Source organism: Leptodactylus fuscus, chromosome 7, assembly GCF_031893055.1.
Source record: "Leptodactylus fuscus isolate aLepFus1 chromosome 7, aLepFus1.hap2, whole genome shotgun sequence".
NCBI lineage: Eukaryota > Metazoa > Chordata > Amphibia > Anura > Leptodactylidae > Leptodactylus > Leptodactylus fuscus.
Genome location: NC_134271.1, coordinates 120,714,200 through 120,729,911, shown reverse-complemented (window position 1 = coordinate 120,729,911; position 15,712 = coordinate 120,714,200). Strand labels below are relative to the sequence as shown.

At 41.1% G+C, this 15,712-nt stretch overlaps 1 protein-coding gene across 5 annotated transcripts in view; it reads right to left on the bottom strand.

Annotated features, from left to right (window-relative positions):
• Positions 1 to 15,712, bottom strand: part of RYR3 (ryanodine receptor 3) — a 485,624-nt gene that overhangs the window by 178,779 nt on the left and 291,133 nt on the right. For all 5 annotated transcript variants that reach the window (XM_075282947.1, XM_075282949.1, XM_075282950.1 and 2 more), the window contains 7 exons: positions 14,975 to 15,112; positions 10,293 to 10,566; positions 8,547 to 8,661; positions 8,312 to 8,444; positions 6,941 to 7,044; positions 5,370 to 5,505; positions 336 to 516 (listed from right to left, as the gene is read on the bottom strand). In XM_075282947.1, the coding sequence (XP_075139048.1) occupies positions 336 to 516; positions 5,370 to 5,505; positions 6,941 to 7,044; positions 8,312 to 8,444; positions 8,547 to 8,661; positions 10,293 to 10,566; positions 14,975 to 15,112 (1,081 nt within the window). The remainder of the gene's footprint in view (positions 1 to 335; positions 517 to 5,369; positions 5,506 to 6,940; positions 7,045 to 8,311; positions 8,445 to 8,546; positions 8,662 to 10,292; positions 10,567 to 14,974; positions 15,113 to 15,712) is intronic.

Sequence of the window (15,712 nt, the reverse complement as noted above, 5' to 3'; positions counted from 1 at the left end):
AAGGCTGCAGTGCTAACCGCTGAGCCACCATGTTTCCCCCTGTAGGCAGCATGTTATGTAGGCAGAAGGAGCTGGCTAGATTGCTATATAATTTTGTGGGAAAAAAATTCTGTATAACCTGACTTTTATCCATTGCTATCTCTGCCCTTTGTTTGCTGAGAAGTCCAGGAGGTGGTCCTATCAGTCCCCATTAAAGTGTCCTGAATGATTGTACTTGCTCGTATACAGACATTATGAATTGAATTTTACAATTATGATAATCTATATTCTTTAGGATACCTATTCCTCAACTCTGTATCATTTACATCATCTCTTCAGTTTTAATATATACTTACACTTCCCTCTGATACCCCTGAGAAGGAAGGTCCAAAGCCGGGTTTTCAGAGATGTTAATAGCCTCCTGCATGGCCGCCAGCAAACCATTTCCCCCCTCTCCTCTTAGGGAAGGTCCAAAACACTCCGGGCGTCTGATGAGAAGCTTCACCACCACACTGGCGTTTTCTTCAACACTCTCACCTGGAAAACAAGGGAAACAAAAGGCAGCCCTTGGTTACCTGACCAGAGTCTCTAAGGATACAACATCAGAAGCAGGCTTATGTCCCCCGAGGATAACACATTCAGACTTCTGAAGATAATTGGAAGAAGTACTGTCAAGCATCTTAATTATAGCCATAAAGAGGACACAGATGTAATGTGAGACGATTCATTATAAAAATGGAGAGTGGAACCTCTACCCCAAGTATATTTCCTACAATTCTCTAAATGAGAGGTTACCGCTCTGTCTTAGCTTGATAGGCCCATTTACATATACCAGTTTGCATTAAGTCATAAGAAAAATGCCTAGAACTTAAATTTTTGGGCTATTAATGTGATGCTTGGGTTTGTGTTTTGCAAGGCTTTTTTTTTTTTACATTTTGTTAATCAAGCAGATGCTGTTTTTTTTTTGTAATGTAGGATTTCCCAACCACTGGCCCAAAGACCAGGACTAGGCTGTTGGGGTTTCTATTGTCAGTGCATGGGGCGCCAGGCTGCCCTCAGTCTTAGCTGAATACTTCGCTAGGCCACATTGCTATGGTAATGTGTAAACTATCGGGTAGCATAGCGGCTAAGGACGCTGCACAACTGAATAGTTTACACATTGCTATAGCACTGTGACCTAGCGTGAAGTATCCAGCCTTGATGTCTAGCGATTCGCCTTATCCGCTCAGATACTTGTGTCATCGCGGCAGAGAGCATTCCTGTCCACACGGTTGAGCCTGCCTATAACTCCGCTCCCATATGACCAAAGATAAAAGTATAGATCCATACATTTTAATGAGCCCATACACACAGCGATAGTTTTTGCGTCTGTGTGTCCAGGCTACATTGATGAGCTGCAAAATATGGAGCAAATTCTATACCGGTCTGTACTTGCGACTCTGACAATTCATTTTCAATGTACGGGTCAGTGAAAGCCACAGATGACATACAGATACTAATCCATGTGTTATCCGTGCCTCTTTTACTGAACCACAGTCGTGTGCATATAGCCGAAATAAAAGAACAGTGAAAGACTTCACAAAGAAAGAAAGATCGGTAACTCAAAATTTGTCGGTAACTTTAATAAACTTTATGTAGATATTAAGTGTTTTGGTTTTTCTCTATTAAAAATCACCTTACAATGAATGTCCGCAGGAGCAAATCATTATAATGAAGTAGATGGCATTGTTTGGAGAATGTCACCTCTGAATACATTAACACCTCTTGTTTGCTGTTCCCAAACAAGCCTTTCTCTAACTAAATCAATTAATATTAGTGGTTATTCTCCAGATTTTGTCATTTAAAGGCCAGCTGGGCTTTTGTGTTCCATTCTGACGCCTGTCTGAGAAGTGAATAGAGGATATTTAACCGGCAGGAACACATTGTTTAGATAACCATGAGACATGTTTATAGATCCAGATATGATAAGAATTTTTTTTTTTTTTGCTACCAAGTATATTCAGGTTCACCCAGTAATGAACTGCAAGGGGAAAAAAGGACATATTCTGCAAAACGCTGGCATAGAGATTGTCTTGATTTTTAATCTGTGTTTTAAAAGGGTTTCTGCGATTAGGATATTGATGCCTATTATTAGGATTGGTCCAAGTCTTGGCTCCATTGCTGATCAGCTGTTTGATCAGGCTTTGCAACTTGGGATATTGTCTGGTCTCTTTATTGTTTGCATCTGTTTGTCTACCTGCACCCTACCTACTTAGCATCTGTTGTGCAGGGTACAATCCAAACAATACTCCATCAATATTGTGATCCAGGAAAACCCCCTTTTTTTTTTAAATGTAGATTATGAGCCCCACACAGAGCTCACAATGTTCCATCCCATATTCCAAAAAAAAAGACATACTGATAGGGAAAACTATCAGTATGTCTTTTTTTTTTTTGGAATATAGGATGGAAATCCATGCAAACACGAGGAGAACATACAAACTCCTTGCAGATGGTTTTATGCCCTTAGCGGGATTTGAACACCAGGACTCCAGCGCTACAAGGCTGCAGTGCTAACCACTGAGCCACCGTGTGGCCCCCAGGAAAACCCCTTTGATAGTTGTGGCATAAGTAACTTTTATCACCTCTATGATCAGAAACGGCACCATTCACAGGGACCTCATTACACAGGTGGCTCCAGTATGCCCATGATACTTGTATCTGCTCAGTACTAGTAGTTATTGGCATGTTTGTATATACTTGATGTGATGTTGTTATAAGTATGTTCTGTATGTTCTGTTCTGCTTACTTATTCTGCTTTGTCTGCCTAGCAACAGTGAGGTAGTAATGGAGGAGGAGCTGAGCTTAGGGGGAGGAGTTGTTAGACAGGGAGCCATGATGGAGCATGGAATAAAGTGTTCTGATCTACAAGAGTAACCATCTCATAGTGGACTTATTCCAGAAGACCTGCATCCTCACTACAACACTACACTTGACACCATGTTAGTGTGGTAGAAATGTCTGCTCCCCCACCCCGATGCCTCCAGAGCATAAGCAACCATGATTTATTCCCTTCTTATTCTTAGTTTATGGATGAAACTGCAGAAGTGCATGACTGTGTTTATCCAACACTGATGGAGAGTTGTTGGTACATCAAGAGTTCCCCACACAAGGGGTGTGAACGGAGAGATAATGCATATGCACAACTTCTAGCCCAGAGTTCCACAAGTCCCATAGAAGTGAACAGAACATTAATGAATTCACACTACTACTCCATTGCACAGGGGACTTGAGGACCCCCATTTTTGTGATCACTGGTATATCCTCCTAGTGATCAGACACTGTGGATAGGGGATCATCTCGATTCTCTAAAATATGACAAAGACAATTCAAAAAGCATCCAAGACTTTTCTCTTGGACTGGCACCCGACGGTTTCATCTAACTTTTGAAACTTCATTCGTCCTATAGAACTATGATCATATCCTTATATATTTATTTTTCTTATTTGTGCAGCACCAACATATTCCTCAGTGCTTTACAGACGTTGAGAATCACCGTCCCTTATAGGCTTCACAATCTACATTTCCTATCAGTATGTCTTTAGAGTATGGGAGAAAACCGGAGTACCTAGAGGAAACCAATGCAAATACAGGGAGAACATACAAACTCCATGCAGATGTTGGTTGCATTTAAACCTAGGACCCCATCGCTGCAAGGCAATAGTGCTAACTACTGAGCCACCGTGCTGCCCTGTCCTTCAATATAGGGCAGCTTGTTAGCTTAGTGGTTAGCACTACTGCCTTGCAGCGATGGGGTCCTAGGTTTAAATGCAACCAACATCTGCATGGAGTTTGTATATTCTCCCCATGTTTGCAAGGGTTTCCTCATGGCAATGGGCTGTGGGATACGTTAGGGCTATACAAGTTGGAGAAATAAAAGAATAATTCAGACAACAGAAATTGGACCCGGTGATTGAAATCCCCTTATAGATCAGCAAGTTATGATCTATGCTTTACAAATATGTCTAAACAAGTATCTTTAGCTTTGAATGCAGAACTGAACTGAAAATTTGGATGTTAAAAAGCAGAAAGTAAATGTAAAAGGTGCACCAAATAAATCAACCAGCAAAAGCCATTCTGATAAATCTGGTGTATTTTTAGACCGCCTACATTACATATTACAGTACACTGTTTAGGCGCATTTGTGGCCAATTTCCAGTTGCATCTGCATTAGTAAATGCGTGCTGCAGTGTGCATGGATGTAGTGATGTTTTTTGGACTTGATATTGTTTTTCTAACACCTCTGAGCTTCCCACCTATACGTTGTAGTGCTAAAGTTTTTGATCTATATAAAAATGCAGGGAGTAGAAACAGGGTAGTGGTAGTAAATAAAATGTTCATGGTAATAAAAGCACATACAGGACTGTTGTAGACTACTTATAAAAGACAGTATCGTTCTATGTATTAGTCAGCAGATCCCCCACAATTCTCAAGTACAGTAACAGATTACAGGAGGAAAGAAGAAACAATCCAAAGTCCTGCTGATTCTTGACATGTACTCAAGGTTTCCAGATGGCAGGAAAGGTGGTGACTGTGTCTGCCAACATTGCCTTAGTTTTCTTGCATAATATGATGTAAGATGATTTAGTATCAGACAGGGTAAACACTAGTAAAATGAGTAAGTAATGAAGGTTTGCTGGTGAAGAGAATCCCCTTAAAACTGCTGATTGGTTCGTATAGGTGATGGATAGAGCAGCTGAAACATAACTATGTGCATGATTGTATGACCGAGGAATCAATGTTTTGTTCCCTTTGGCTGCGAGGGAAGTCTCTTCATGTGCAGTGTCCTGTCCTTACTGGATACCACAGCCATCCCTCACACACGGCAGTTTGCAATACTGAAGACGGGATAATCCAGAGAAAAACTAATGACCCATTCCTTTGCTATCATTCTGTTCTGTCTAGAAAGTCATGGTTGACTTTATTCTATACCCTGATTTTCTGTTGTATAAACCTACAGTATTTCATTTCTTGTCTGAAGTTGACTTTTAGAATATTCATATCTACATGTCCTTTAGGTGGCGCCACTGATAGCTGTCATCCAAGAGTTTACTGTACATGCTATAATTAGCAATTTATACACTGTATTACAGTATAACATACAGGGGAAGCCAACAGAAGGTACTGACCACCATACTAACCAATGTAATGCCTATTTACTGTACAATAATCATGAGGTGCCAGTATTTTTTTTATTTATGTTTACTGTGATTGTTTAGTTTTTACTATCTATTGTATTTTGCATCCTTTCTTACTAATGTTTTGCATATCTCCTCAATAATATTCTTTAATTGTAACCGTTCTTTTAATAGCATTCTCCACTGTATAAGAAGTCTGACATCTATACTTACAGTTCACAAAGACTGCAAAACGCAGGAATGACAGATAGCGCTCGCCCTCTATGGGATTCCATCCAATGTCTGGGTATCCTTTGGCTATTAACATTGGACAACTCTGCAGCCCACAGCCTGCCAAGTATGTCACAACCTGTGAAAAAGCAGACAGATCTCTCATGTGACGTTCCAAAAAGTTATAATAGCAGCGCTGACAAAACTAAATGACAGTAAAGCTCTCTGGTTGTTTTCTTTCCAAGTCACGTTCCTCTGTACAGATGCCCTAAAAATGTGAATGATTCCTAGCGTAGTGAAGGCTTTGGAGGGGAGGATGTTTCTATGCCTGATAGACCCGTTAAAAGCCAACCAACTTAGCACCATACTATAATCCCGGAGGCTATATGTTCCCAAACATTTGTGATTTTGTGTGGCAGAGCTGCAGCCAGTCTAGGATATCTAAAATTAAAGTGGGTTCTGGTATTATATCACTAAAGTGTAAGCACTATAGAAATGGAAAACTCTACAACTTTCTAAAATACTTTGCACTCATCATTTGCAAGATTTTTTTTTGCTGTCAGTGAATAAGAACACTTCTCTACATCCAGAAGCTTGTCTTGGGGTCTGCTAAGTATTGGATAAAGTTGTATCCTCTATAAGCTATTCAGTCAGGATTCTCAAATAATACATTGTAGAAAAAAACTGCATGTTTTTCTCACACTTGCGCCACACATGCCTTTTGCATAGTACTGCACATCAGTGACTACAGTAACTGTGGTTTATCACATGATCATTATCAAACCTCAGTTTTATATAACAATATAATGTTATGATACAGATGTTCTTCTAGCTAAACTAGAAGACATGTTTCATTGTGTTGAGCTGTTTTCTTTGGCTTTTATGCACTTTTAGGGAGCCTTCACGCGGAGTAAATGCGCGTGTATTTTTGCAAAATACACGTGTAAAAATAAGACTCCCATTGACTTCAATGACATTTTACAGGCGTATCTTTACACGTGTAAAAAATATCTTTGAAGTCAATGGGAGTCTTAGGGGGAGTTCACACGGAGTAACGGGCCGCGTGATGTGGCACGTATACTGCGTGTGAGACTTTGCGCACCATAAAAGCTCCCATTGATTTCAATGGGAGCCTGGATCGGATACGCCGCGTTATTTTGCGGCTGCAAAATAACGCGGCATATACGATCCAGGCTCCCATTGAAATCAATGGGAGTTTTTACGGCGCACAAAGTCTCACACGCCGTATACGTGCCACATCACGCGGCATGTTACTCCGTGTGAATGCACCCTTATTTTTACACGTGTATTTTTACATGTGTATTTTGCAAAATACACGCGCGCTTACTCCGTGTGAAGGCTCCCTTAAAAATCATGACAAATTAGTGTCTGGGTCCAGCAAGTGATGAAATATGCAAACTATATACACCAATCTATGTTTGTACACTTACTATATGTGGTGATCTCTGCCTTTTATGTAATATCTGCATTTCATACCACCCCCAAGTATTAGGATGTGTGCAATTTCCACCTGTAATGGCTCATCTATTCTAGAATCAATCACATATAATTACCTTCTCCAGATCTGGCTCCTGCAAAGCCAAAGCAAGTTCATTGTTATCCATAACAGAGGCTGCAGCGACATCTAGAGGTGTAGAACCTCTCATAGAGGGAGATGCTGTGAAGAGAGACATTTAGTTATACATGTCGTATCAATACAGTACATACAGATAGATAGATAGATAGATAGATAGATAGATAGATAGATAGAATATAAAATCCCCTTTTAGAGAATTTTAATATTTTCTAGCCCCCGCTTCTAGCATGTTGTCTGGCACATTGTACACCAGCCTCTTCATAAATTTATTAGACATCCTGGAGCCAGAATAGAAATCTATGCTTGGTAGGAACTGGTGTAGATTTCCATTGTAACTCACGCTAGAAAACTGGAGTGAGTTATACTAAATCTGTTATACTGAGATGTCCACGCCAAGCATTGCTCTGTCTACATTTTAAGAATGAGCCGGACACTGCCCGGATTAGGACTGAAGGTGCACATTTGGTGCAAGAAAGGACCTTGTGCCAGATTTGCACCTCAACCAGTTTCTTTGTGGCCACTTACACAGTAAGCTGGTGTAAGCGGCCATTTTCTTGTGGCCGGCGGGCATGTGCAGTCGGCTCTGCCTGAGGCTCGATGGCAGAGTTGACTGCGCATGCCTAGAAGACTGAAGACTGAGACAGGGAAAGGCCATTCCAGATGAAGATGGAGGCGTCACTGGAGATTTCTCTCGCAGCTTTGGGAATGCCCCCAGTGCTGCGAGAGAACTCAATTTCATACCGAAGAAAACCAGGATTTCAACCGAACGGCAGTGTGGAGAAGACATCTAAAGGAAGGAGAAGAAAAGCCTTTCTTAAGGCTATTCCTACGTGTTAGTCAGAAAAAAGGGTATCCAATGATAGGATCCCTCAAAGCTGGAAACCCCTTTAACAATCAATTCAAAAGCAAATGGTCAAATGTAATGACCTCTGTAAGTTGTTATTAATGCAAAAACATGTAAAATAAATGTTTAATTTGCAAAAGGTGTAGCGCTGTAGTGAAGCAGACCCTTTATGTGATTCACGTAGCTCACACTATGAATGTGCTGTGATGTCCTCTAGCTCCAGTCACACATTCATTGCACACATGTAAGGCTACTTCACATCTGGGCTGGAGTCTTATCCGCCTGAAAATTGGTGGAGAAAAAAGTCCTGCAAGGATGACTTTTTCCACCTCCAGTTCCAGTTTTAAAATGACAGACATGTAATGGACCCTATTATAGTCAGTGGGGTCTGTCGGACTCTGTGTGTTGCCGCCATTTTAGCGGTTTGATTATCCAATGCACCGGAACATTGGAGAGGCGATGCTAGCGTCATTAGAAATAGCCGCAATGGCAGTAAATACATACCTAGCCCAACACTGCTGTTCTCTAGCAAATAGCCAAGGTGCTCAAACATGGCCTTTTGGTTTTGCCTACTGATTCTGCAGAAATAGCAGAGAAACCTGCAGCAACTTGCCACCATCTTGGGGAAAGCAATTTGCTGAAAATAAAAAAGGAAAACAGAAATAAAATATTTGCATCTGATTTATCAAGTGTCCACACAACTTAGTAGACTTGTATATACAATCAACAACCAACCTACCTGAGACTTGTCTCCACCCAGCACATTAACCATGACCTCCATAACAGTTTCATGCATCCCTAGAACTCGCATCAAGTTTGGATGCTGATAGAAGACTTTGTTGTTCATAATATCACTGCAAAGAAAGAGAAAGTTAAAAATCCAAGGCCATAAACCTCACTCACAGACCAGGCAATGGAGATTTTACTAATGAAAGTATTATAGAAAACACCTATTTATTGTGCATTCTATAGTTGCTGGGTTCCATTTTTTTGATAGAAAGGCCCAAATCCCCTGCACAGATGTAAAGTAACATTAAACCTAGAAATAAATAACAAAAGTAAAATAGAACATGATCTTGCCCCATCTGCTTGTCAGTCTGTGGCATTTTTTTGCATCATCGCTATACAAAGGGATTAATCTCCTGTTTATCTGCTTCATCTTCAGCTGAAGGAGATATTCTTTTACATTCTTAGGCTGCATTCACACAGAGTAACGCCAGGCGTCATTTGTGTGTAATTTGTGTGTCTTTTACGGCCGTCATAAAACGTTTACATAGAGTTCTATAGGAAAAGACGCCGTCATTTACGGCCGTCATTTACGGCCGTCATTGTAATGACGGCTGTAGATGATGGCCGTAAATGACGGACGTCTTTTCCTTTAGAACTCTATGTAAACGTTTTATGACGGCCGTAAAAGACACACAAATTACACACAAATGACGCCTGGCGTTACTCTGTGTGAATGCAGCCTTATGGTAATTTTCTATGGTCGGAGTTCCTCAAAAAGATAACTCACGGGTAGGGTTGAGCCGACCTTGAGATTTCAGGATCATTTTTAAAATCCGATTTCCAATCATTTTCCATTCGAACCCGATCCCAATTCCGATCCTAATGCAATTCAATGGGATTTTTTCTTAATGATCGAAGAACGGATTTTAAAAACGATCCTATTCACTACGCAGCATGGAGTCCAAAAATTGAACGCTTCAATTTTTGGACTCCACGCTGTGTAGTGATTAAAAAAAACACCCCAGCTACTTAGTCCCCCCCACTTACCTGCACAGAATCGCTGCCGCTCCCTGTTCTTCTCACTTTGTCACATGCCTTCAGAGCGCTGTGCGCGCCCCCGCCTCCCTAGGCTAGTGTTAAAAATGCTGGGAGTAGGCGGGGCTTGTTGTGGCTTAGGAGAGTGTGGGCGGGGAGATGTGAGTGCAATACTCACGACTCCCCTCCCACTACCGCCCACACTCTCCTAAGCCACAAGCCCCATTTTTTCCCAGCATCTCTAACACTAGCCTGGGAGGCGGGGGCGCGCACAGCGTTCTGAAGGCATGTGAAGGAGAGAAAAGAGGAGCGAGAAGAACAGGGAGCTGCAGCGGATCTGTGCAGCTAAGTTGAGCGATCGGTATTGGAATTCCGTTCCCAATCTTTTTAGGGCGGGATCGGAACCCAATCACGATCGTGAAATTTACTCGATCGCCGATCGGGATCTGATCTTTTCCGATCCCGATCACTCAACCCTACTCACAGGATAACATGCATGCCTCCTGCTACCAATACAATGGTGTGCAAATACTATACTGCCCCTGGTGGCAGCTGCAGGAAACTAATATGATGTATCATATCTGTGTGAATGGGATTTGGAACCTTAGGTCAGAAACGTGAAATTCCAACCTCTAGAAAGAAATATTATAGAAAATAATTAGCACAGAAGTCTTATGATGATAAAAGTTGGAAGAATATTTTTGCGATTCCAAAGACCTACCCCAGTCCATCAATCATGAGCATCTCTTCTTCCTTGCCCATTCTCACACTTAACAGTGAGCGTATCTGCCCCAGAGAAGCCAGCAGATTAATAGTATCTTCCACAGAAGCCGCACTGATTGTATAGGTTTTTCTCATGGCTCGTAACAACTCTCCGATGCTGTCATATTGTCTGCGCAAGAGGCTGAACATTATACGCACAAGCTCAGGATCTTGGATGTGGTCCTCCTGAGCCCACCGCACCATAGTTTGTGAGATGAGCTCTTTAAGTGTGGCTGAAGGGAAGTAAAGAGATAAGGAACCAATTTTTCAAATGTTATAGGGTTGGTCACGTAGTCTATTTGGCTATTTAGTAATATAATCCCCCATGGTATATAACTGCAAAACTAAGCACATTGCCACTGGATACTTTTGATAACCCAACCCAACTTTAGGCTAAAGCTCCTCGCAGTAAATCGCTGCAAAAAAAAAAAAAAACAACAGTGAAAATGCTTCAGGTTTTTTTTTACCGCATTGTTTTTCAACAAAAGTTTTTGCAACGTGGGGCCCCAGCCTAGGGCTATGATATTGACAACATATCCTTAGATCAGTATTATCTGATACCTGGAACTCCCACTAATCCGCACTTGTGTGACATCTATTTCCCCTTCTCAGGTGAGTAACCACGTCCATTGCTCACAAGTCTATTCTGCAGCTCAGTTGCATACAAATGAATGGGACTAAATGTAATATAAAGCACAGCCACTATACAATGTATGGTGCTGTGCTTGTTAAGCAGTGAGGAGGCCACAGACATCAATATCATAGTCTCAGAAAACAGAGGAAATACAATGTTCTTTTCATGTGCATCTGCCCTCAATGGATGCACACTATGGATGTGTTTGCCTTGGCTGCAGCTGTCTGGCAATGGTTGATAACTGGTGCATTTACTGCTCACCAATATCCCCAAGTGCTTTAACTATTTCACTATTTAATACACAATTTTATAAATTTAAAACTTTTTATGTATGAAAACTGGTATAGGAAAATAGCTTCCCCCAAAATACAAATCTGTTTCAAAATAAATATAGAACCACATAGACACAGTTACCCTCCTGACATATAAAGGATGCACAACCCTTGGATTTCGATATATTTTTGACCACTAATGATTTGGTCAAAAGGCATGCATGTTTGTGTGTGGCTACTCGTGTGTATTTTGATAGAGAGGCGATGAAGACTGGTGAGTAACACAGACGTGTGAATGGCTAAGTATTAATGGTCCACTTTATGGCCTTTTTTGGCATCTCCATACATTATATTGTCATAATGGGGGTCTTGTGACCGCTGTGTGGCACTCCAGCAAGGAGTACACCAAATTATTTTTAAACAATACCAAATGTATGAATAAAGATTTAATATTTTTTTAGTATTTTAGTATTTTTTTTTTCAAATGTTGGCTGGAGTGTCTCATAGCATAGATGAGATGAACCCCATCCTCTCTTTATTCAAGGGGTTGTCCCATCTCAAGGATCCTATCTATACTGCTAACTTATGTTGATATAAGACTTTTCCTAAATACATTGCTTCAGCAAAACTGCTTTGTTTAGCCGCTATCTGAGATTCTTCACCTCATTGTTCACACCTATTTTCCATAACCAAGGACCTGGGAATGATCTTATCTCTCCTCCCAGGACAAGTGACCTAGCTTCCTGCTCTCAGGAGGGAGGGGGAGCTGAGTGCTCAGAGCAGCTTGTATTTCTGAGCTGTTTATCTCCTTCTTTCAGTTATCAGCTCTGCTAATTGAATTTGGCTGATAAGGGCTGAGACAGGGAGTCTGTTACCTCTGTATGTAACACAGACCTAAAACTGAGTTTATTGCAAGCTGACTCTTGGTCCTGTAGCATGTAAATTTGGGATTCTCATCATCTATCAAATCCAGCTCTGCTACATCAGCTTCATATTGTCCATCTTCCAGTGATACTGTACTAATTTATTTACAACCATCCCTCATTACTGACTGCTAACATGTACTGCTATGAAGAGAGATAGCGGAGCTGGCTTTGTCTGGGAGACTGCACATGAAACCCTGCCCACCATTGTACTGAGAAAACCAGGAAGTGAGTAGAGCAGACAGCCTGAAGTTTAGTGAATAGGCGAGTTGGGAATATCCCTTTAAGTGTGGTGTCCGCTGATTTTATAGCTTTAGCAGCAGATCAAGTAGCTATGTATGCTGCTATCTTTATAGTTTATGGGAGTAATAAACCACTCAGCAGCAAGTCACATAAACCACATTGGTGAGAGATGCGATGCATATAAGATCTCTTCCTTTTGGGTGGAGTAATTCATTCTTCTGTTGACATACTAAATGTGGAATTAACATATTAATGGCATTAATAGCTTCAGATGGTACATTTCATTGTAACCCTCGAGAGTGGTAAAATCTAACAATGTGGCCCTTAGATCAGAAAAGCTTGTGCATCCCTGCTATACTGTATATGATATATGGGAAGAATATGCAAATCTGCCTTCCATGATGTAATTAGGAAGACAGTTGCTGCCTCATTGTTGCAAACCAATAGAGGGCGCTCACTGGAATGTGCAAGCCTGTCTTAAGACAGGATTCCAGTGAAATAACCCAATAATGGCTGCTCCCTTTAGCCTCATGCCCGACCTTCCAAGAGGCCTATGTTTAGCAATGACGCTGGGATTAATACCAGGTATAGTCTCTCAATCGAGGACAGCTGTTTCGATCTGGTTGGATCTCATCAGCCCGATGTAGAGAGGACTATAACCTGGTAGAGGTGAGAGGCTTAGACAGGGTTCGGGGGATATTGTCACTCCTTAGGAAGAGACCACCATATAGGTGTGTGGAGACTTGATAAGCCTTTAGCACTCCACTTTGCAAGGAACTATGAGAAGAATATGCAAATCTGCCTTCCATGATGTAATTAGGAAGACAGTTGCTGCCTCATTGTTGCAAACCAATAGAGGGCGCTCACTGGAATGTGCAAGCCTGTCTTAAGACAGGATTCCAGTGAACCCTGTCTAAGCCTCTCACCTCTACCAGGTTATAGTCCTCTCTACATCGGGCTGATGAGATCCAACCATATCGAAACAGCTGTCCTCGATTGAGAGACTATACCTGGTATTAATCCCAGCGTCATTGCTAAACAAAGGCCTCTTGGAAGGTCGGGCATGAGGCTAAAGGGAGCAGCCATTATTGGGTTATTTCACTGGAATCCTGTCTTAAGACAGGCTTGCACATTCCAGTGAGCGCCCTCTATTGGTTTGCAACAATGAGGCAGCAACTGTCTTCCTAATTACATCATGGAAGGCAGATTTGCATATTCTTCCCATAGTTCCTTGCAAAGTGGAGTGCTAAAGGCTTAACAAGTCTCCACACACCTATATGGTGGTCTCTCCCTAAGGAGTGACAATATCCCCCGAACCCTGTATATGATATAGTGACGTAATCATCCACTGTAGAGCATGCTAATGGCCACTAGATGTCACTGTCAACCTTTTTTATAATCCTGGGTTACTGAGGACAGATGGATCAGAAATAGCAAAAAATATAGATCAAGTGCTGCTCCCAATATACAAAATTGAAGACGCATTTGATTATAGATGGACCCAGATCTTATACATTATAATAAATTAAGGTGTACGGCTCATTAGAATATGTCTTGTAACGATCTCTGCACCTGTGTGCTCATCACATGACCATGGATCATATACAGAACATATATTGGAAAATTGTAGAACTTTTCATTACACAAACAATAACATTTGTCTCTCGATATTAGACTGAAATTGGACAACCCATTCAAGAGCTATAAAAATCTCTTCCATACAGATAGGACAGAAAGCAATGCTAATTTTTTTCTGTCCGATCAGCTGTCAAGCAAAGGGTAATATTACTGTGCGTATCTGGAAATCGCTACAGGTGACAAGTTCAAGGAAAGTTGTCTGGCTGAAAAGGGTATTTGGATGGTAGACAACTTTTCCATATGTCCATCAAGCTAAAACTTGTTATGGTGATAGTAAAGATTTACGAGTGCCTACAGAAACTGTTAGAGTATCGATATCCAGTGGCATTTCGCTTGCACCAGCAGGACTCCATCAGCAAGAAATGACTATAAGGATCTGAATTACAATATGTGGTTAAACATATATGTGGTGCACCCAAGGAATGCCAGTCATGTCAGTGTGCAGATGCTTCAGGGGTACCGACAGGTGGTATCGTCCTCTCCTCGGCTATAAACAAGTAGTTATTTTTTCACACTGAATGTCTAACGTTATTGAAATATGACGCCTCTGACTGCTCTTAAAATTAGTCCTGGTAGCTGACTCCTGATCATGATCTGGGCAGGTCTACGCTAGGGACAGCTTTCTGACACTAATAGGATCCTATCATTTTAATTTTAGTTTACCATCAGATATTAGCAGAGATTGTAAAGGATTAACTTCTTGCATCAGATGTCTTCTAAACCTGCCGAATCCAGGGACATGGCGTCAATAATCTCTGGCATTAGGAGACACTATGTTAAGGGGCTTAAAGCACTATCAACACCTTTCATCTCATTAACGTGGAGTGGTTACAATGTAGCATGCTATTTAACCTGCCATATTTTACCACTTGTTTTTGCTGTCGTCCCTTTCCTCTGTTACTAGTACAATTTTTTTTTTGTTACAACTTACTAGGAGATTTCTCCTCCTCCTCTGCTGGATCCTGCTCCTCCGTCTTTGGCCGCCCTTTGATTTTGTATACCAGAGATCGAAGACGACCTGTCCATGATGTGTCTTCCTCTTCCTCTTCTTCTTCTTCAAGTGGAATGCCTTTATTAAAAATAAATAAATAAATAAATAAAAACATTATACAAAGCAAATGAAAACGTAAAGAGCTTTACTCGTGATGGCTAGGATATTACACCACTTGGTGGGGGTCTGGCTGCCCAAACTCCAATGATATTTAGAATGAAGGGCCTTCCTCATAGATTTCTATGGTCCACTCATATGTAACTACAACATAAGTCTTTCACTTCTAGTCGGATCGCCACTGATCAGAATATTTTGGCATACCCTATCAATATATCCTAACTGCCAAAGATGGGCTCTCATCTTTAATCCTTTAAGGGTCTAGCCAGTTATAGCCTTAAAGAGCAATATTATTGTTTTGTTTATCTACATTTTAACAATAAGCAATCATGGTGCGTTAAGAGTTAAACAGCCAAAATAGTAAATTTCACCAACCCCGGTCATCAACAGCCACACATCTACACTCTATAGTATTTCCGTGTTCTATGATGACAAACGTATACGTCATCTTGTAGGAAGGGGCAGAAGATTATTTAAAAAGTTTTGCTAAAAGAAGCAAAGTTGATAGGAAACAAACAACGCTAATCTGTTCTATCTCCCACCTCACAATGGTACTGCCAG